The following is a 20,061-nucleotide window of genomic DNA, read 5'->3' on the forward strand; positions in this document are numbered from 1 at the left end:
TTTTTGAAATCTTTACTGAGTTTGTTACAATATTGCTTCTATTCTGTGTTTTGGTTTTTGGCCCTGAGGCACGTGGGATCTTAGCTCCCCGACCAGGGATCGAACCTGCACCCCCTGCATTGGAAGGTGAAATCTTAACCACTGGACCTCCAGGGAAGTCCCAAAGGCATGTATTTTTAAGCAAAAGTAGTGTATGAGGTGGAAAAAAAAAGTAATGATTGAATTGCCGGTATGTAGAAGCCGTCATGTTTGCATAATACTTAGTGATGGGCAGTATTTTCTCTCTCCTTCCAGGCATGCTTTTAATACAACCTCTGGAGTCTCAGGTCGTAGCAACACTCAGAGAAAACCCGTTTGGTGTGATTTATAACCTGATGACTAGTTTAGATGGGCGGTGTCTGTCGGAACTCACCAGCGCCTCAGGGATGGACCGTTGTCAGTTCCCACTCAGAAGTCACATGGTGCAGACGGCAGCTAGCGGGACTCGCCCCGTCCCTGGCTCGTCCCCTCCGGCCCGTCCTGCCGGGGTGCTTCTCTGCTCCTCTGTGTGTCTGCAGAGGCCGCCAGCTCATCTTGCTTCCCCTGCAGCCCATCCCCCTGTAGGCAAGGAGCCAGGAAACATTTGGGAATCTTACCGTCCCAGAGGAAGGGAGCAAATCTTTAAAGGGAAAACCTCCCTGGAGGATGTTGGGGAGACCGCTCCTTGGAAGCTGGTGACCGAAGGGACGAGCTCCGCCCTTACCGCTGGGTGAGCCGCGCCTCAGGGTCTCCAGGGCACAGCTTCTTCTGTACAAACTGCCCCCGCCCGCCGTCTGGCCTGCAGTGGGCGGGGGAGGGGAGGTGTCAGCAAGAAGGAAGGCAGCCAGAGGTCACCCATCTCCTGTTGGAAGGATGCCACACCACCTGGGAACTGTTCTCCCCCAAAGCTGAGATCTAGGTCCGCGTGTTTACAGAAAACCCCGGGGGCAGGGGGCACTCACAAAATCCAGATGGTGGGAGACCGCGGGTGTAGAAGACGGGCCTTGTTTGGACACGATTTAAACAAAGTAAGCAAAACTGGGACAGTTAGGAAGATTGGACTCCCGACCAGATGTTTGTCGCTGCTGAAGCACGTTGGTCTGAGCTGGTGTGGCGCCCGGAGGACGCTTGTGCTGGGAAAGCAGCTCTTCCCTTTCGGAGGCGCGGGGTCGGCTATGTTGAAACGACTGGCTGGCGGAGGCCCACTTGGCACCGCTGGGAAGGGGCTCAGGGTTTGAGTGAAACAGGACTCAACTGTGAGCTGGTTAAGTGTTGATATTAAAGGTAGGAAAAAAGATATTTGAAACCGCTCCTTTTCTACTCCCGAGAACGGCAGCAGTGTCTGAGGGTGTGGGAAGGGCCTCGGGGAAAGGGTTCGGAACCACTTCCTTGGTGTTTGCACACAGCTAGCTGTGTCTCTGGCCTGAAAGACCGGGGGCCAGACGCTGCCGGCCTTTCCTTTCGTTCGAGTGAGTACACGGGAACGTTCTGGCTAAATGGCCTGGACCATGTGCATCCAGTTAAACTGTAAACACTGGCTCGGTGTCCCTGACGGAGGGCCGGCCACGGGCTGATGGCAGCCCTCTGTTCCCAGCGCTCTCATCCGTCTCGGGGTCGTTTAATTAGGAGACCGAGGAGGCCGCGGGGCGATTTGCAGGTTAGGCAACAGCGCTGATGAGGGTCCCATCCTCTTTCCCAGCTCAGCTCAGCACTGTCCCGAGCGTGGACGGGCTTGCGGAATGGCCCGCGAGGCTGCGGGCCTGGGTGGACCGTGGGGACGGGCCCGCGCTGACGGTCTCACTCCTGCTTTTCAGACTGGGCCGCTGCCATCCGAGTCGCCGCCCTGGACTGTGCGGAAGAGAAGAACCACGAGGTGTGCCGCGCCTACGAGATCCACTTCTACCCCACCTTCCGGGTGAGAACCTCCTCCCTGCGCGTGGCGGCGGCTTTAGGTTGAAACCCACCAGCTGTGTAATTGCTGCGCTTTCAGCATTTGGGGCGGGCGTCTTGAAACGTGGGGGTTCTGTTTGCAGAGGGGCGCCTCTCCTCCCACCCTGCTGGGTTGCCGTGTCGTGGTGGGACGGTACCCGCAGCTCCTGCTTTCACCCAGCGAGGGGAGGTGGGTGAGGCCTGCGGGTGGGGGAATGGCCGGGGGCTGCCCTGAGAGCCGGTCTGAAGCCCCCAGGTGTCGGTGTGCGGCGGCGATGGGTCTGGGAGCCGGCGTGTGGCCGCACGGCTGTCCCTCACACAGGCCTGTCCCTGTCTCTCCCACTAGGGGGCGGGCTGGAAGCTGAGAAGCAGACCCAGGTCTGTGTGCGCACGTGTGCGGTCCCTCGCCTGCACCCGAGCGCATCACGGTGACTTTACATCTCAGGGAACATGCTGAGCTTTTGGAAGTGACCTCTGAGAAGCTTGGAGACCCCCCAGCCTCTCAGCCCTCACATCCCACGCTCTCTATTGTGCAGCGTCAGATGCTTCTCCTCTAAGTGTTGACCTGGTGACAGCCGTGCATCCGTCTCCTGGCTGGGCCATGCCCACTGGTCGGCCTGGTGCCCCAGCCCCACCAGAGTCACCCTCCCCTTGAGCCCCGTGTCGAAATGTGTTACTCTTTTATTTTCCGTCTTATTTTGTTTCAGCTTTACACACAGGGCTCTGTGTGCTGTGTGTGAGCTTCGGGCCGCCTCTTTCCTAACAGGACGTTGCTAGAATCACCCGCACGCTGGGTGGGGCTGGGCTCCGCCAGCAGCACGGTTTACCGCCACGGGCCCTGAGCTGCCGGGCACTCGTGTGTGTGTCCTGTGCCGCCTGGCGCCGGCCTGGAGTGCGGTGCTGGGCCTTCCCTGCTGACGGGTGACAGGGAGTGATCACTACTCCGTGGGTGGCCCTGTCTGTTGGTGTCATTTGCCCGTTTTCCTCTCCCCCGTGTGTGCTTTTCTGACTGATTTACAGGAGTCCTGTGTCTTCCCGACACTCGCCCTCCTTCAGCTATGCGTGTCTTTATGCGTGTCTTTATGCGTGTCCACTGTCTTTACTGTGTCTTTTAACGAAGAAAGTTTTTAATTTTGATGTAAAGTCCTTTTGTTCTGCTCAAAGACACTTGATATAGTGCCTGCCCTCGTCCCTAGGAGTTTTTGTGTCGTTGAGCGGACATACCGCGAACATGTAGCACCAGGAGCCTTTAGGGGATGCGCCGTCTGCCAGAGCTCCGGCCCTGTTGGGGCAGAAAATGTAAAGAGCGGGGTTCCGCTTGGCACTGAGCAGCCGCTCGTGAGTCTGGAGGGAAACACTGGCGTCCACAGAAACACACAGAAATGTGGTTCGTCGTCAGTCAGCGTCACGTGTCTGGAACAAAGGGACTAAAGCTCTCAAAGACGATGGTCGTTTTGTTGCTTAAAGATTAAACGTTTACACAGACGCCAGGCAAGGCTGTTTCTTATTTGTTCTGTGTTTTTCTTCTTAGTATTTTAAAGCATTTGCAAAGGATTTTACAACTGGAGAAGATTTTAAAGGTAACGACCTAAGTGTTCTATTCTACCGTCCTAGATTCCTTCCCCCTTAGATAAATCTGTTCACGTGAGACTAGAACACGCCCTGGTTGGGTCTGCCCCTCACCCCGGCTTTGGCGCGTTTACATCGGCACATCGGCCCTTCCTTTCCTGTAAGGGTTCAAATGGTCCTAGTTTCAGCGAGAATTCTTTCTTCTGTGCTTTGCCTTCCTTGGCAAATACGGTGGGAAATTTATTTTCTTAAGTAAACTTTTCTGGCAAAAAGAAAAGTTTGAGAAGTGCACACGTCACAAGGGCACCCCGATGAATTTTTGTCAGTGATCCCCCCCAGCTCCCCCCAGGAGCCCACAGTGAGGGCAGTCTGCCTGCCTCTGAACTTGGTGTAGATGGACACATGCCTCTGTCTCCAGGCCGCGTGCGTGTGCGTGGGGGGGGGGGGGGTGCCCCCCCGTGGCCGTGTGTCCCTGGAGCCCACCGATTCCCACGCTGGTTGCTGAGAGGCCTCCCGGCATGTGCATCCACGGCCGTGTGCGCTCGCACTATCGGGGCCCTGGGGTGGGACGGGCGCTCGGCAGGCAGACGCGGCCGTGACGGTGGGTGCCACCCTGCAGGGCCGGACAGAGAGCCGCAGACGGTGCGGCACACGATGATCGACTTCCTGCAGAGCCACACGGACGAAGGCAGGCCTCCCGGGTGCCCGTCTTTGAACCCCATTCGGTGCGTAGTGCTGTAAAAAGGTGGCGCGCTGCAAGCTGAGTGTAATTGTGTAAAGTAGCGACTCGCATTAAGTGACGTGGGCACTGGTCTGCGATGGCCTTGAAAGCACTGAAAGCCTCTTTTCCTCTTCAAAGGCCCAGGGACGTTCTTTCTCTCATTGACAACAGCGGCGGCCGTTACGTGGCTGTCTTATTTGAAAGCAACAGCTCCTACGTTGGACGTGAGGTACTGTCTGCGCCTCTTCCAGTGTCGGGTCTGTGTCAGATTCCTGTGAGGCAGTAACTACGTCCGCCTGATCTGTCGTATTCTCGGGATTGGCGTTTGTGTTATTCAGCAGACGCACTGGTTACAGAGAAGCCTGTTGGGGTGAGGCTGTGCCTCCAAGGGGAGAGGAAGCAGCTCCCGAGTGCAGCCTGGTCCTCTGGGTGGGGGGCCTGGTCCCCCGGGGGGTGGCCAGGAGGGACTCACGGCAGACCTGGCCCTCGGGACGCGCGTCTTCCCTGAGGGCATTCTCTCTTTCCTAGGTGTTATTTATTTATTTATTTATTTTCTGGTGCGCGGGCCTCTCACCGCTGCGGCCTCTCGCGTTGCGGAGCACAGGCTCCGGACGCGCAGGCTCAGCGGCCATGGCTCACGGGCCCAGCCGCTCCGCGGCATGTGGGATCCTCCCGGACCGGGGCACGAACCCGCGTCCCCTGCATCGGCAGGCGGACTCTCAACCACTGCGCCACCAGGGGAGCCCTCCTAGGCATCATGATCAAGATCTTTTCTTTGCTGTGTTCTGAACTCCCAACTTTTTTGCCAAATCCCAGGTTCTGGAAAACAGTGTTTCTGTCGTGAATCTTTGCTTTGTTGTCACTTCACACGTGTGGGTCTGAAGCCCTTGCCTTTGGCAAAGTCTCAGTAAAATCCAGGTGCCAGGAGCCGGGCTGGAGGACAGGGATCCTTCACCCCGAGGTCTCCTAGGGATGAGAGAAGACACCTCACTCCGGAACTTAGCCCCGGGTGCCATGTTCCTCCCTCTGCTGGCCTCTCGACTGTTCTTCCGAGGTTGGGGCTCTGGGAAGGAAGGGTGGTGGTCCCGGTGGGGCTTTGGCTGCCAGGTGGGTGCCCGGTTCCTGCTCTCAGCAAGGCCCCTGGTTGGGACACGGCTCTGTCGCTCCTGAGAGAGAGGTGGTTCCGCACCCGACTGTCCGGGTGGCACGCCTGGGGCTTGCTGTTAGTCTTTCACTCTCTTCTAGCTCCTGAGATGCCACCCGGGGGTCCCACTGCCACTGCCCCCCACCACTGCGCCTTCAGCCTCAGCAGCCCTGGACTGGGCAGCTCTGGAGGGAGGAACGGCTGACCGGGGACGCTGTCAGCCTCCCAACGCAGGCCCCGAGGGTGGAGGGGAAGCTGGAGGCTGGGGCGCGGCCCCAGCTCACGTGGGGCTGACCGTCCCTGTCTGACGACTGAGGGCCTTGGAGGATGTGTGAGGAGCACAGCACAGACCCCTCTGATGGTCTGCTCAGTGAGGAGGCTGTAGTTCCTGCCGTGCGACAGTCGGGGGCCTGAAGGGGCCACAGAACAGGGATGTCGGTGGTCTGGCTTAGAGGGGATGAGCTGCGATGCTGTGAGAAGCTGCGTTCGTCAGTCCGTTTCCGGAGGACCCTGCCGTCCACAGCGAAGCAACCTGCTTTCTCGTTGCCCAGGTGATCTTAGACTTGATTCCCTACGAGAACATCGAGGTGAAGAGAGCGCTGGGCTGGGATAAAGCCTTTCTGCAGAAGCTCGGTGTCTCTTCTGTCCCCTCGTGTTACTTGATTTACCCAAACGGGTCCCACGGGTTAGCTACCGTGTAAGTAGAGTCTGGCTTCAGGGATGTTTGTGACGCCACCGACACCCCCAGCCCCTGGGCGCCCACTGCTGTGTGGGGTGGGGGGGGAGACCGGCTGCAGGCCCCACACGGGCGCTCGCCTTGCTGACACCAGCAGCACCATCGTGAAAATGCCGCTGGCCTCTGCGCTGGGTGCCTGCGCGCCCGTAAGGTAAGCTCGGCTGGAGAGGAAGCAAGTTGAGGCGCGGCTGGGAGAGCGTCACAGGCGGGGAGGTGAGCTGCCTGCCTGGCCCCCCAGCCTCACGCCGGAGGCCCCAGGCCAGCCTCGCCCGCGGCCCCGGAGCTCTTGGCGAGGCACCGCGTGTGGACACGGCGGCGAGAAGGCGGGCGCTTTCCTCCCTCGGGGCTGCTGTCTCAGTCTCTGGGAAGTTTAGCTGGGGCACCGAGGGTGCTGCCCCCAGGAGCCTCAAGCATGCCGTAGTTCCTTGGGTGTATTTTCTATTCTTTAAAAAAAATGGAATTCAGGGTAAGCCAGGAGGTCTTACCGGGGGCGCCCGGCTCTACAGCAGACCTTCCTTGAGCAAACTGCTATCTTGTTTCGGAGAAAAAGCTCGTTTTACATTCAGAGCGTCACCTGTGCACCCTCAGCGCAGAGCGTCATCTGTACACCCTCAGCATTTTCACATTCAGAGCGTCATCTCTACACCCTCAACATAAAGTGACGTTGATATTTTTACCAGTAACTGGTGCGTTCTCCTTTGGGGAATGAAAATAAGCTCTGGACCCTTTGGGGGGCCCCTGAGCTACCTGCGGAGGGCACAGTAACGGCCTTCACAGCCCTCCACTCTCCGCCAGTGGAGGGGCCACTCTGCAGTGCCCAGGAGCCACCGGGCTGTGAGGAGGGGCTGGGCGCTCCTTCCCCCTCCCCGCCCGGCTCCGGACGCCCACGCGGAGCTGGCAGCCTGTGGGCAGACGATGTCGGAAGCACAGGGTAAAGCTGACCTTGGCAGGTGCCGAAACCAGCGTAGTGCTACGATTCATTTTTGTTGGGTGGGGATGTTACGTGCTCAGGTGAGGGGCCAGCTCCCCGAGGCCCGGGCTTTGCCACCATCCCACCCCGCCCAAGATACCTGCAGGAGATGCCCAGAGAATGGCTGGGCTGGGTGGTGCACGTCACCCTGGAGTTACAGAGGGAGGGCTGCTCTGACCCTGGGGCCACAAGGCGCCTGCCGACGGGGGCCGGCCCACCCAAGCCCGCCTCCGAGCCCGTGCCCTGCCCTCCTCTTTCTCGCAGCGGGAAGCCTCTCCGATCGTTTTTCTCCTCTTACTTGAAGTCATTGCCGGATGTGAGGAAGAAATCGCTTTCATTGCCTGAAAAACCAAGCAAAGAAGACACCTCTGAAGCCGTGGTGTGGAGGGAATTTGACAGGTGAGCGAAGCTGCCGGGAGCGTGTGGCTGGGGGTCCGGGGGTCACTGCAGGGCCGCTCGTTCAGAAGCCCGCCAGCCGCCCGCCAGCGCTCGGGGATTCTCTGCGTTGCCTCCCCGGGGTGGCGTCCCTCTGGGGTAGGAGCCAGCATGCGGGAATCTACGTGAAGAGAGAGGCGCCCACACTGACCTTGTAGCGTTTCCTCCCAGGTCGAAGCTGTACGCGGCTGACCTGGAATCGGGGCTGCACCACCTCCTGAGGGTGGAGCTGGCAGCCCGCAGGTCCCTGGCCGGGGCCGAGCTGAAGACGCTCAAGGACTTCGTCACCGTCCTGGCCAAGGTGCATGGGCGTCTGGACTTGACCACATGACCTCGCCCGTCTTCCACTCACCCAGACGCCTGCCGTGTGCTGGGGGCCTGCGGGGCACAAAGCTCCCGGCCACGTGGAGACGCCCGCGCACTCGGCGGGGGTGGGGGGGGGCGGGGGGATGGGGACTGGGCAGGGCAGCGCCGCGGTCAGAGGGCCCTGCCGGCTCGGGGCGAGCGGTGCCCGGGGAAGGCCTGAGGGCCAGCAGGACGAGCGGGGAGTGGGCAGGAGGCCTGTGCGTCGGGAAGCTGGGAGGAGAGGTGGGGAGCGGCGGGCCTCCGGGCAGGAAGACGGCTGCGGCCTGCGGTGTCGTGTCGGGTGGGCCCTGGGCGGGGGGCACACGGTGGCTGCTGTGTCAGCTCACGTTTAGAGGGGAGCGGCTGTCGGGGTTGCATTCCTGCCAAGAACTCACAGCTCCAGAGCTGCAAGTCCAGGCTTGTGGTGTTTTTCTGGGCCCAGAGCCCCTGCGCTGGGCAGAGGTTGGAGCAGTCGGTCATCCCTCTTCCCTGGGAGTGGACCTGGGCCCCTGTTCTGTTGGCCCAGCAGCCCTAGACACGCCCCGCGCGCTGTTGGTCTCCTTTGGTCACCTTTGGGCTTGCGCTGGCTACGGCAGCTGTCTCCAGAGGCCACCCTTCATAACACTGTTGTTACCTAAGAGATAAGGAAGCTTAATTCTGAAAGGTTTCCCTTGCCACGTGTGTGCGGTCCCTGACAAGGTGCTTCACAGCCAACACTTCCGCTGGTCAGGGTTTACTCACGCTGTAAGATCTTTGAAGAAACTCAGGAAGTCGAATTTACGTTTAAGGGAATAAGGAGTCACCTGATTTGTTTCAAATGAATAAACGGAAGCTGTTTAGGCAGTTCTCCTCACGCTGCGCCCGCAGAGGTCGGAGCCCCCCACTGTCCTCGTTCCTTAGGGACGCCCCCCCCCCCGCCCTCCGCGTCGGGACAGGGGTCTTGCTGCGCACGTGCCTCGCGTTCTCTGCCCTCGTTCCAGTCCAGCGTCACGCTGGAGGGCTCCACACGTGGGCAGAGCCTGTGAGTCAGATCAGCATAAATTATTCTGAATAACTTTTCTACCCTTTACTTAAACTTTAAATGCTGGTCCGCTGGTCATGGTGCCCTGGAACCAATGTTGGCAAGACCCAGATTTTGCAGAGCTGAAGATGCGATGTTTCCGCTCTGGCTGTTCCTGTAGCTGAGGCAGCGACATCTGTCCCAGCACCGTTGTTAGTAAGGTCTCAGCCCAGGTTTCTAAGAGCTCTTTCAGCCTTGAATTTGCACATTTCATTGGCAGCATCTAATCGAAGTTCATCACAGAAGGACTGCAGGACCGCTGGGATCCTTGCACTCGAGGCCTCCCGGGCCGCCAGCGCGGCCTGAGTGTCGACGTGGAGTTAGCCAGCAGTGGCACTTTGCGTGGAAGCCTCAGGGGTGTGCATACCTTTTCCAGTTAGTCTGACAGTCAGAGCTGGCAGCGGGGGAGGCGAGGGAGTGTCAGGACAGCGGGCGGGATTAGCGTGAATTACCATGAGGAGCGTGGGATGAGTAGGCAGTGATTTCAGAAAGGCCCACAAGCCCTTGACAACGTGATGAATAAGGCCCCCGGCGGCCGTGTGGTCCGTTGTCGTGAAGTGGCCGCCGGGCCTGAGGACGCGTGGCTGTGTCCCGGGTGCCGGGCGGTGGTGGAGCTGCAGGAATGGGGTCCAGTGCGGGCTTCCCCTTGTCTGTGTTCTGGGGAAACTCTAGTTCCCCCAGAGACCCCCACCCCTGTCCTCCGTCGGAGCCTGGGTGGACTGGAGACGCTTGCTCCCTCCAGCTGGTGGGTCCAGGGCAGGGCAGGCCCGCTCTCCGCCGCTGGGAGGCCGCGCCGTGGGGGCCGCTTCCCGACCCGTCCTTGAGTGTGGTCTTCCCTGCTCAGCTGTTCCCCGGGCGGCCACCGGTCAGGAAGCTGCTGGAGACGCTGCAGGAGTGGCTGGCCAGCCTGCCCCTGGACAGGATCCCCTACGACGCCGTCCTCGACCTGGTCAACAACAAGATGCGGGTGAGGCAGCCCCTTCGACGAGCATGGGGGACCCCGCACCTGCCCTCGGCCGATGCACCGCCAGTCTCCCTCCCCGGTTCTGCAGCCCGGTTTCTACGGCAACCTCCAGCTCCCTCTGCCTGGGTCTGGGACAGACAGCCAACCGAGACGATGGGGCTTTTGTCAGGCAGTGAAGCATTAGGGTTTGTTTTCTGTTTTTTTAGTGAACTCATCTAGAGTTCACACTTAAAGTAGTGAATGAAGGTGATGGGTCGAGCTGCCGTGCAGGCCGGGCGTGCAGCCAGGGTCTTGGGCCGGCGTCGGTGGCCACAGGCTCCAGGGCGTAGGCTCCCCGGGGTCTGATTCCAGCGGCCCTGTGGGTGCCGGTTTCTAGCCTTGGCCTCTGCTCCATGGGACCTGAGCCGTGTGACGGGGAAGGTGGCCGAGAGCAGGGGCTCAGACCCGCAGGGGCCGGGCCTGTGCAGTCACCCGTGGGGACCGAGGGGCCGGGACGCCCGCGGAGCGCAGTTCACAGCCCCACTTCTGGGCTGTTACAGCCCTTCGGCCTTCAGCTCGCTGCTTGTAAGGTGAAGGTCCTATTCATTCAGATGGAGAATTGCCTGACAATTGAATTTTTTTGTTATTAGTCTTCTCCTATGAATCTCATTGTAACTAATTCTAACTTTAAAACAAAATGGGTGTCAAAAAAACAAGAAGGCTGGGTGTCTTTATGCTGCCTAGGGCTGCTTCATGAGGACACAGGTGAGCTCTTCCCTTCTCCCCAAGGACTGGAAAAGAACGGGCCACGTTTCCGTATCTTGAGAACTCTTTTAGTAAAATAGAGACTTTTTTTTTCTCTCATTTATTCGTTATTGGATTTAAATTTACACACGGTGAGATGTACAGTTGAAGTTTTGAGAGACGTGCTCCCTGTGTAACCACCGCCCAATCAAGACTGACCACATTCACCAACTTTTTTTGGTTTTTTGGCTGTGTTGGGTCTTCATTGCAGTGCATGGCTTTCTCCAGTTGCAGCTACTGGGCTCTAGGCGCGCGGGCTTCAGTAGTTGTGGCTCACGGGCTCTAGAGCGCAGGCTCGGTAGTTGTGGCGCACGGGCTTAGTTGCTCCGCGGCACATGGAATCTTCTCTGACCAGGGCTTGAACCTGTGTCCCCTGCTTTGGCAGGCGGATTCCTAACCACTGCACCACCAGGGAATTCCACCACCAACTAATTTTAACAATTCAATTATCTCTTATTGTTTTCCTACCCCCCCCCCAGATTTCTGGAATATTCCTTACTAATCACATAAAGTGGGTTGGATGTCAAGGAAGCCGACCAGAGCTGAGGGGCTACACATGTTCTCTGTGGAAATTGTTCCACACTTTGACTGTTCGAGCTGGGACCCATCCAAAAGCGCTGGACGGCACAGGTGAGCTGCCCCCACCTGGGCCACCCGACGGGTGCTGCGCCGCCGCCTGCCGGGGCCGCCCCAAGCTCGCGCGGAGGGTGACGTGCCTTAAGGGGCCCGGGTCCATTCTGAGGAGGGTGGAGGTGAGCGTCTTTTCTGGAGGTCTGCTCAGCCCCCGTGCCGGCTCGGGGTACCGGAGCCGAGTCCCCACCCTCTTCCCTCACGGCCAGGGCCTGGCTGACCCCTGGGGATGGGAGTCATGGGCGGGGTGAGGGAGCGCTGGCCAGGAGCGCCGCTCGGTGTCAGCGCCTCCTTTGCTTTAAAGAACACGGGAGTAAATGAAACACATTTGGAGAAGCGTGTGGTGACCTGGTGTTTCTAGCAAGTCACCTGGAGCAGCGCGCGCTCCTTATCTCGCGGCGTCTGTGGGGCGGGCGCTCAGGTGTGGCCTGACCAGGGTCTTCGGCTTCGGGTCTCCCAGAGCCTGGGCGCAGAGTGCTGGCCCGGGACGGTGGGGAAGAGAGGAAGAGACACCCTCCCGACACTTGCGCCCCACATGGGGGGCTATCCTTCCTCGCCGTGTGGCCTCCCCCTAGGCAGCCGGCTTCATCGGGGCCCTCGGTGGTGTTAAGTCCGTCACCTCTGCCATGTTTGTTCGTTAGAAGTGAGCCAGTAGGCCCACGAGGGTAGGCGATGACACAGACGTGGCTACAGGAGGTGGGACCACGTTTATATCCCACGCAAAGCGCTAAAAAACGTGTTGGATTTTTGGATCCTCTCTGGACTGCGTTGTGTGTGTGCCTCTCGGTTTCAGCGGGCCCCTGACAGCCATGGGAGTGTCTGCTTTTAGTTCCGTATCTTATTTTATTTTTTATTTTATTATTTATTTGTTTGTTTGTTTATTGGCTGCGTTGGGTCTTCGTTGCTGTGCACGGACTTTCTCTAGCTGTGGCGAGCGGGGGCTACTCTTCGTTGCAGTGCGTGAGCTTCTCATTCCAGTGGCTTCTCTTGTTGCAGAGCACGGGCTCTAGGCGTGCGGGCTTCAGTAGTTGTGGCACACGGGCTCAGTAGTTGTGGCTCATGGGCTCTAGAGCGCAGGTTCAGTAGTTGTGGTGCACGGGCTTAGTTGCTCCACGGCACGTGGGATCTTCCCAGACCAGGGCTCGAACCCGTGTCCCCTGCATTGGCAGGTGGATTCTTAACCACTGCGCCACCAGGGAAGTCCTAGTTTTGTTTTTTTAATCATTCAGGTTCACTGACGTCTGTATTAAGTCAAAGTGAAGTTTTGGGACCCACACTGTCCAAATATTCTTTCCAGTAAAATTGTAAAATTCTTTTAGAGTTACCTTTTGCTGTGTAACAAACGAACCCCAGACGCCGTGGCTTAAAACAACCACCAGGTTTTTGCTCATGGTTCTGGGGCTTGGCTCTTTGGACGGGCTCACCTGTGGCCTCGCTCAGGTGGCGGCGGCTGACTGGTCTAGACTCAGAAGGTCGGGCTCCCAGGCAGCGCCAGCTCCCCACGGGGCATCGCCACATCCGGGAGGGGCCTTGGGGTCTGGGCATCACTTCCGCCACAGCCTGTTGCTCAGACAGGCCTCATCCAGCCCAGGTTCATGGTGGGGAGATAGAGGCCGCCTGTCGGGGAGAAGCAGCAGAGGGGCATGTGGCGTCTTCAGACATCTCTACCACCCCCGGCCCTGCTCCAGGTGACGTTGGATTTCCACTCCTCCGGGGTCTAGTGGGAGAGGTGGGCTTTCAATCGAAAATTCTCTTAAGAATCTCACAGCAGAACACGTAGGGTGTGTTCAGGAGAAAGCTCGGGAGCCCAACAGCAGGTGAGATCAGAGCCTCAGCACTGCCCGGCGGGACGCCGGCCGCGGCGCTGGAGCCCACGTCTGAGACGTGAGCCTCAGTTGTGCGGAAAGTTCTGCTGAGAACGGGGAGACACGTAGAAGGAGGTGGGGACAGCAGGGAGGAGGTCATCGCCGGGACGCGCTGTAAAGTCCCGCAGCACCGATGCCGGCAGAATGAGGGCAGCGGGATGACAGAGCACACAAAGAAGGAGGTCTCGAGTGCGCTTTCTCCTCGTCGCGCAAATGGAAGCAGTATCCGAGGAGTCTGTCTCACGCCGAAAGAATTGGGTCAGACTGAGGCCCGGATTATGTCTTGGGAGGGTTTTCCTCCTTGCTGCACGCTTAAGCCCCATCGACTGAAAAGCCTGCGCAGCCCCTAATCCCCACAGGTAGGGGTTTAGGTTCTTGTCCACTTTAAAGATTAGGGTGGCCCGAGCGTGCAGCGGGTCGGTGGGGGCGCGGGAAGGAGGATTACCCCGCCGGGCGCGGCAGATGCCAGCCACAGGCCCGCAGCGGGGACGGCAGCGCCCGGCCGACGGTGAGGCCACAGCACGTGCACGCGGCCTCGGGGCTGGGTGCCCCCTGGCTGCCCTGGGAGACACCGGGAGCCCGGGGCAGGTGGCGGCGTGCGGCTTCGGGCCTTCTCTGAGCGACCCGAGCAGGACTGCCGAGGCTGACGGCCCACGAGGCCTCTCCGGGCGGGTCCGGCTTCCCGGGCGTCAGGACCGCACCGGCCACAGAGAGAGGTGGCTCGTGAGGGCTGCCGTTAAGAGGGGCTCAGCCTCCAAAACCGCGTCGTCTTTTTTTACAGTTATTTTGCTGGATTCCTTTCAGTGCTGACATTTAATCTGCTTTCATCTCACAGCCTCTTGTTCGCACGCCCAGTCCCCCGTGTTAGTGTCTGGACAGGACTCTGGTCCAGGCCTGTGCTGCTGCCCCTCTGCCATCCTCAGGGGTCCTCCTTTCAGCGCATTGCGGGCTGCGTCGTCCTGCTCTTGGGGACGTTGTTTTCTGCAGATGTCTTGCCCCTCGCTCCCAGGGCCTTTACTCGGCACCCGTTGTCCTCCCGTTAGGGTCTGTGTTTACAGCCGGTGATGAAAACCGTCTGTGTGGCTGGTAGATGCTGGAGGGTTTCCTCACACGGAGGGGCTCGGCCTCTTTGAAAGAGTGCAGACCTTCACCAGCCTGCCACCCCGTTGCTCCCAGAGGGAGCCCCAGCAGCTGACCAGCCCGTGACCGTCGCTGCCCCTTTCGTGGAAGATCCGCCACAGGGCGGGGCTGGCAGCAAGCCCGGAGGCCCCTCCTAAGGCCTGGTTCGTGCTCGGGCTTGTGCTCTGCAAGGATCCCCAAGCAGAGCAACTGCAGGTTCCGAGTGAGCGGCTGCCACGCCCGGCAGGAGCTCCGGGGTCCGCGTGTAGGGCGGGGAAAGTCGCACGTGGGACTCAAGCCTGGGGCGAGCCCGGACCTCTGGGCGTGGGGTAGGGGCTCCTGGCAGACCTAATAGCTCCAGGGCTCTGGCTCGTTCTCCTGCGGGCCAGCGCACGTCCTGGAGTGGCTCCGGCAGCTGGACACAGGCGGCCGTCCGCTCTTGGGTTGCGCGCATCTGGCGCGGTGTCGGGGCAGCAGCCATCTTGCGGTCGCGGTGGGCGCCTGGGAAGGAGCCGTCTCTTCCCGTGTCCGTGCGAGGACCCAGGGGGCTGGCCCGCGGCCTGTATCAGGCACTCAGCTCGTCCCTGGCTCCCCCGATGCCACCCCAGGCCCTGCGGTTCTGGTGGAAATAGTCCGACATGCTTTGGTCCCTCCGCAGGGTTTGAAGACGACCCCCAGGCAGTGCTGCAGGCCATCAGGAGGTACGTTCACGTCTTCTTCGGGTGTAAGGAATGCGGTGAGCATTTTGAGGAAATGGCTAAAGAATCGATGGATTCCGTGAAAACCCCGGACCAGGCAATCCTCTGGCTTTGGAAGAAGCATAACGTGGTCAACAGCCGCTTGGCAGGTGAGCGGAAGCCACTCCGCGTGGCCTGTGCCTGGGTGCGGAGTCCGAGCTGTGGGTGGCGGGGATGGCACCTGAGCTGCGCCACCGCCCTGCCTGCCCGCCACGTGCCAGCCTGCCTGCCCGCGGGGCTCACGGCCGGGTCGTCTGCCCTGACCAGATGTCAGTTTCCTGGTGACGTTGGCCAGGGAGCTGCCAGAGACAACAGCCATTCCCGTCTGCCAGTCCCCGGCATTCCAGATTGTTCTCTCACTGCAGGGCTCCCAGGCTGCGTGGAAACGGAAACGTCTGTCCCCCTCGGTAGCCCGCTAGGCCCCTGAGTAAATTCGACAGTGGAAGACTTGGAATATAATTAATTTTCAGTAAGGAAAATTTTAGCGTCGTTAAAACCTGCTCTCAGACCGTAGACCAAACTCCTCAGGGTGGTTTTGTTTAAAAAAAACTAGGGCGCGTGTATTTTCTCAGAGTTAAGTAATTCAAACTGTTCCTAAATCAATGGTAGATTAAAATTAGGCTTAAAAATAATCCACTGAGAAATAAATCTTACTAGAGATGAATAGAAAATGCCACTAAACTATTGGTTTTTACTTAATCCACCGTATCATAAAAACATCTTACAGCTAAAGCACTAAAGAGAATTGGTTTTCCTTTGGACTCGGAGCTGACCGCCGCGCCTCCAGTCACGTGGCCGCGGCCACTCGCGTTGGCGGCTTTGTCCTTTGCCTTCGGCTGCAGGTGAAGGCACTTCCGCTGTGGCCCTGGTACAGACGGCTCCACGGCCAGGGCGTCAGTCTGCCCGCCCTCTCAGGGGCCGCGTGGTGACCCCGTCCCGGCAGTGCTCAGCCCCAGAGCAGCCGGCGAGACTCCAGCCAGGCTGCCGTGTCCGGGCGCCGCCTTGTGCCCCACGAGGTGCTGCGCCAGAAAGGCGCCTTAGACTCTGCGCGTCCCCCCAGCCCCCTCGGTCCCGCCTCTGGCCTCGGGGTTGAGGTCCATGCAGTGCTGCGCCGGACACACTCTGGCATCTCCTCCTGTCTCGGGGTGTGAATCCAAACCCCCCGCTGGATGCAGACCCCAAAGGGGCGCGCCCAGGCCCTGAGTGGTGTGCGTTGCCCTCCAGCTTCTGCCCAGCCGCGGCCCGTCATGCGCACGGCGAGCGGGCCGGAGGAGAGCGCCTCTGCCGAGTCAGGAGGCCCACAGACTGACCGATGCCCTTTACGTGTGCTTCCGGAAGCACTCTGAGGTGGCGAGGCAGCCCCAAGTCGGGTCAGCGAGTTCCAGGAGCCCCGAGGGCCACGGGCCACGCTTGCTGTCAGCGGGGCCTGTGGGAGCCGGGCGTCCGGGGCTGTCACAGCCTCGCAAGTGGAAGAGAAACAGGAGTTTGGAAGTGCAGCTGCGAGTGCGGGGGCTTCGTGGCTCTGCCTCGAGGGCTTGCCCCCCAGTCGTTGGCTGACAGCCCAGGCAGCACTCTGCCCATGGGTGTCGAACGAGGGAGCGAGGGAGGGCAGGGGAGAGGGTCCCCTCGGCCCGTCCGCATGCTGAGGGAGCACCTTGAGGGAAGGGAGGACAGCGGAGGTGGGGGCCCCTCGAGCAGGGCTGCGAGGTCAAGGGCGTGGAGCTGGGAACTTGCCAGCCCGCTTGGGTGTTTGGGGCGGGGTCTGGCCAGGTGAGTGGTGGTGCCTGAGTGTGGACGGCTCCCTGTGCCGTGGGCCGGGAATCCACCAGAGGGCGTGAGGGAGGACGCGCGGTGCTGCGCCGGCAGCTGTGCAGGGAGGGCGCGTGGGAGGGGAGCGTCGTGTGGACCCCACTGGACGGTGGCAGTGGAGACCGTGGAGGGAGAGGGCGGTAGTGGGCAGGCAGGAGGCACGGGGGCCCGCGGCGCCGGGGTGGGCGGTCAGGTGGCCGGGAGGCCTCTTCACAGTGGCCCTTCCTCCTCACAGGCCACCCGAGTGAGGACCCAAAGTTCCCAAAGGTTCCGTGGCCCACTCCGGACCTCTGCCCGGCCTGCCATGAGGAGATCAAGGGCCTGACCAGCTGGAACGAAGGCCAGGTGCTCCTGTTCCTGAAGCGGCACTACAGCAGCGACAACCTCGAGGACAAGTACTCCTCGGACTTGGGAGACGCTGGTGAAGGCGCCCCGGCCACGGGCGCGGAGCGGGCCGGGGGCCATGCTTCCCCAGGGCAGCCGCCGGCAGACCAAGGTGCCGAGAGTCTCCGTCCTCCCGGCGTGCTGCCCCCCAGGCCTCGCCTGTCAGAGAGGTCGCACCAGGCGCTGGACGTGAAGCTCGGGAGTCTGAGCGGGGCCGAGGGCCGCCGGGGGGCGGGGGCGGGGGCGGCCTTCCTGGGGACGGGCTTCTCCAGCCTGGACATGAGCCTGTGTGTCGTGCTCTACGTGGCCTCGTCCTTGTTCCTCATGTTAATGTACTTCTTCTTCCGGGTGCGGTCCAAGCGGTGGAAGGTCAAGCACCACCACCCGTCCGTGTAGGACGCGGCGAGGCCGCGGAACCGCCTTCAGAAAGCCTGCAGCTTTAATCTTCAGATCAGGGATTCGGTCAACACTCGGACCTGGTGTCGCCTCCATGGCGCCCTGTGCTCCCCCACGTGCTCTCCCTGCAGGGGCCGCACCCGGCACGTGGCGAGACTGTCTGCACTCCTGGGGCCCTCAGGTGGCGCCTTGCACAGATCCTGGAGCGGAAAGCCTTGTCTGCTCTTACTCTTCCGGGTCTGAAAAAGAAGTGGGGAGGCCAGGCCCCGCGAACAGAGCTTTGCCGCCCGCTTTCAGCTCGAGTTGCTAGACTGCAAGGCCTCGCTCTGGGATCTGGAGAAAACGCACTCTCTTCCCTCCCCCGCTGGGGCCTCCGGACGCCTCCCCTTCCCGCTGCTCCTCGAAGCCAGTGATCTCAGTGGTTCACTCGCCGCTTGCTTGTTTCTGCTTGAGGCAAGAGAACATCTCCGGGCGCCAAGGCAGCTCCGGACCGGGGAAGGGAAGCCCCTTAGTCAGTCGTCCCGGGCTCTGCAGACGTGGAGATGAGAGTGTGGAGGGGTAGGGGGGCCGGTGGGTTGCGGGGCAGGGTGGTGCCCCTCTAGTCTCCAGGGGCATCGTCTGTGCTTGTTAATCTGGTGACCAGAGGCCGTAAGCGAATCCCAGTCTGCGTCCACTGTGGGAGGGGAGGGCCTTTGGGGAGGGGGCTGCCTTCAGGATCTCTGAAGAGATCCTGTGTCGTCATCCTCCAGCACCTGCCAGTCCCCGTGAGAACCTAGGGCTCGGTGTGAGGGAGCCGGTGGCGCCCGGGGCAGACTGTGGTCTGGGCCAAGCTTCATTTGCCTGGGGCTGTTTCACCATGGGTCCTGGTGCAGGGCCCCAGTGCCCCAGGCTTCGATGATTAATTTTCTAACATTGAATGGTTTTAACACATTATTTGTAAAACCCAAAACATTTGGAAGTAAATTTGCCTCTGAAAATGTAAACAAAGAAACAGAACAAACTATGGCAGGGAACGTTTCCTTTGAGATCCTTTGTGGCTTTGTTGGTTTGTCTCACAGGCTCAGATGTACCCATGTGCGCGCGCGTGCGCGTGTGTATGTGTCTGTGTGTGTGACTCTGATGGTTATAACAGTGTTTCCTACTCTGCCTGTTCCAGTTGTGTGTTTACTAAGTACCGTTGACCATGTGACCATGTAACGCGGATGTGACCGTTGCAGCTTAGGGAGAATAGGGGGCTGATTCCTTGGACAACTCGCAAGAGCTTCGTGGTCACCTTCAGTGGGAGGCGTGGTCACCTTCAGTGGGAGGCGTGGTCACCTTCAGTGGGAGGCGTGGTCTGGAGGCCTCCGGGCAGGAACCTGCTCCCGAGCCGCCGCTTCCCCTGCACTTCTCTGCCGTGAGAGGTTTCTTCTTGTTTGACACTTTTTTAACCCCTGGGAGCCTTTGTGTTTTAAAAGCCAGGAGCTTGTCTTCGTGGCTAAGTTGTGTGCCTGGGTTACTGAAGACACCTGTTGTTTCTTTGCAACTTGAAAACCGGGCAGATTTACAGAGAACCGAAAGGGAAATACTTGGAACCGTTAATTAAACTGCCTTTTGGTTTGTATTGAACGTCTTTTTCTCCCCTAAAGGCAGTTTCTTTCGACAGTGGGAACTGGGTGGTTTTGCAAGTGTCCCGTCTTATGTACTTTACAGAACCTAGCTGAAGGGCACCGCTGGCTTCCGCGTTTGTAATAATACTGCAGCTTGAGGGGCAGTAGGTCAGGGAGAGGACATGCCAAGGTGGCCCACGGGCGCTGTGTCCCGTCGCTGATCAGAACTGGACGCTCCCTCTAGGCAAGGGTTAAGTTCTGTTTTCTAAAGTTGTAAGTATTGAGACTAATGAATATAATAGTTCGGTAATTTAAATGTATATTTATTTTTAATGGAAGGATTTTGATTAAAAAGAAGCTAATGGACATGGAAATGTCGGTGAAATTTCTTACCTGCAAGGAAAATGAACATTTTGTATTTAAGTAAACTATAACGTGCACATTTTAAGAATAAAGAAATCCGATGTTTGGAAAAATTGTAATTCTTTTGAAGTGAGCACTAGCTCTGCAAGGGATGCGGTGTCGGGCGGGAGTGTCAGACGAAGCCTCCTCTCCCTTCTCGGGTGTGTGGACAGGACGTCTGAAATCCCAGAATTTCTTGTATTGAACCAGAGGCTTTTTGGAAGATGGCCCAAGGGTCAGGTGGAAGGTGAAAGATGAGAAATCGATGATGAATGATAGATGGTCTTCTTGGAGCTGAGCTAGACTGAGTGGGCTCAGGACAGCACCCTTCCTCCCACGGGAGGGGAGACGGGATGGTGACTGCGATGGGTGTAAATCCTACTCACAAGGCACCAGAGAGGCCCCCCCCCAGGTGAGGGAGCTGCCAGACCTCGGCCTTCCCTGCGCACCACTCTC

At 59.5% G+C, this 20,061-nt stretch overlaps 1 protein-coding gene across 1 annotated transcript in view; it reads left to right on the forward strand.

Annotated features, from left to right (window-relative positions):
* Window positions 1-19,665, forward strand: part of QSOX2 (quiescin sulfhydryl oxidase 2) — a 29,009-nt gene extending 9,344 nt beyond the window's left edge. The window contains exons 2-12 of the mRNA XM_060013785.1: window positions 1,833-1,933; window positions 3,479-3,527; window positions 4,136-4,241; window positions 4,376-4,466; window positions 5,933-6,078; window positions 7,352-7,486; window positions 7,694-7,823; window positions 9,772-9,894; window positions 11,154-11,304; window positions 14,947-15,135; window positions 17,070-19,665. Coding sequence (XP_059869768.1) covers window positions 1,833-1,933; window positions 3,479-3,527; window positions 4,136-4,241; window positions 4,376-4,466; window positions 5,933-6,078; window positions 7,352-7,486; window positions 7,694-7,823; window positions 9,772-9,894; window positions 11,154-11,304; window positions 14,947-15,135; window positions 17,070-17,614 — 1,766 coding nt within the window. The 3' untranslated portion in view covers window positions 17,615-19,665. The remainder of the gene's footprint in view (window positions 1-1,832; window positions 1,934-3,478; window positions 3,528-4,135; window positions 4,242-4,375; window positions 4,467-5,932; window positions 6,079-7,351; window positions 7,487-7,693; window positions 7,824-9,771; window positions 9,895-11,153; window positions 11,305-14,946; window positions 15,136-17,069) is intronic.
* The last annotated feature ends 396 nt before the right edge of the window (window positions 19,666-20,061 follow it).

Source organism: Delphinus delphis, chromosome 6, assembly GCF_949987515.2.
Source record: "Delphinus delphis chromosome 6, mDelDel1.2, whole genome shotgun sequence".
NCBI lineage: Eukaryota > Metazoa > Chordata > Mammalia > Artiodactyla > Delphinidae > Delphinus > Delphinus delphis.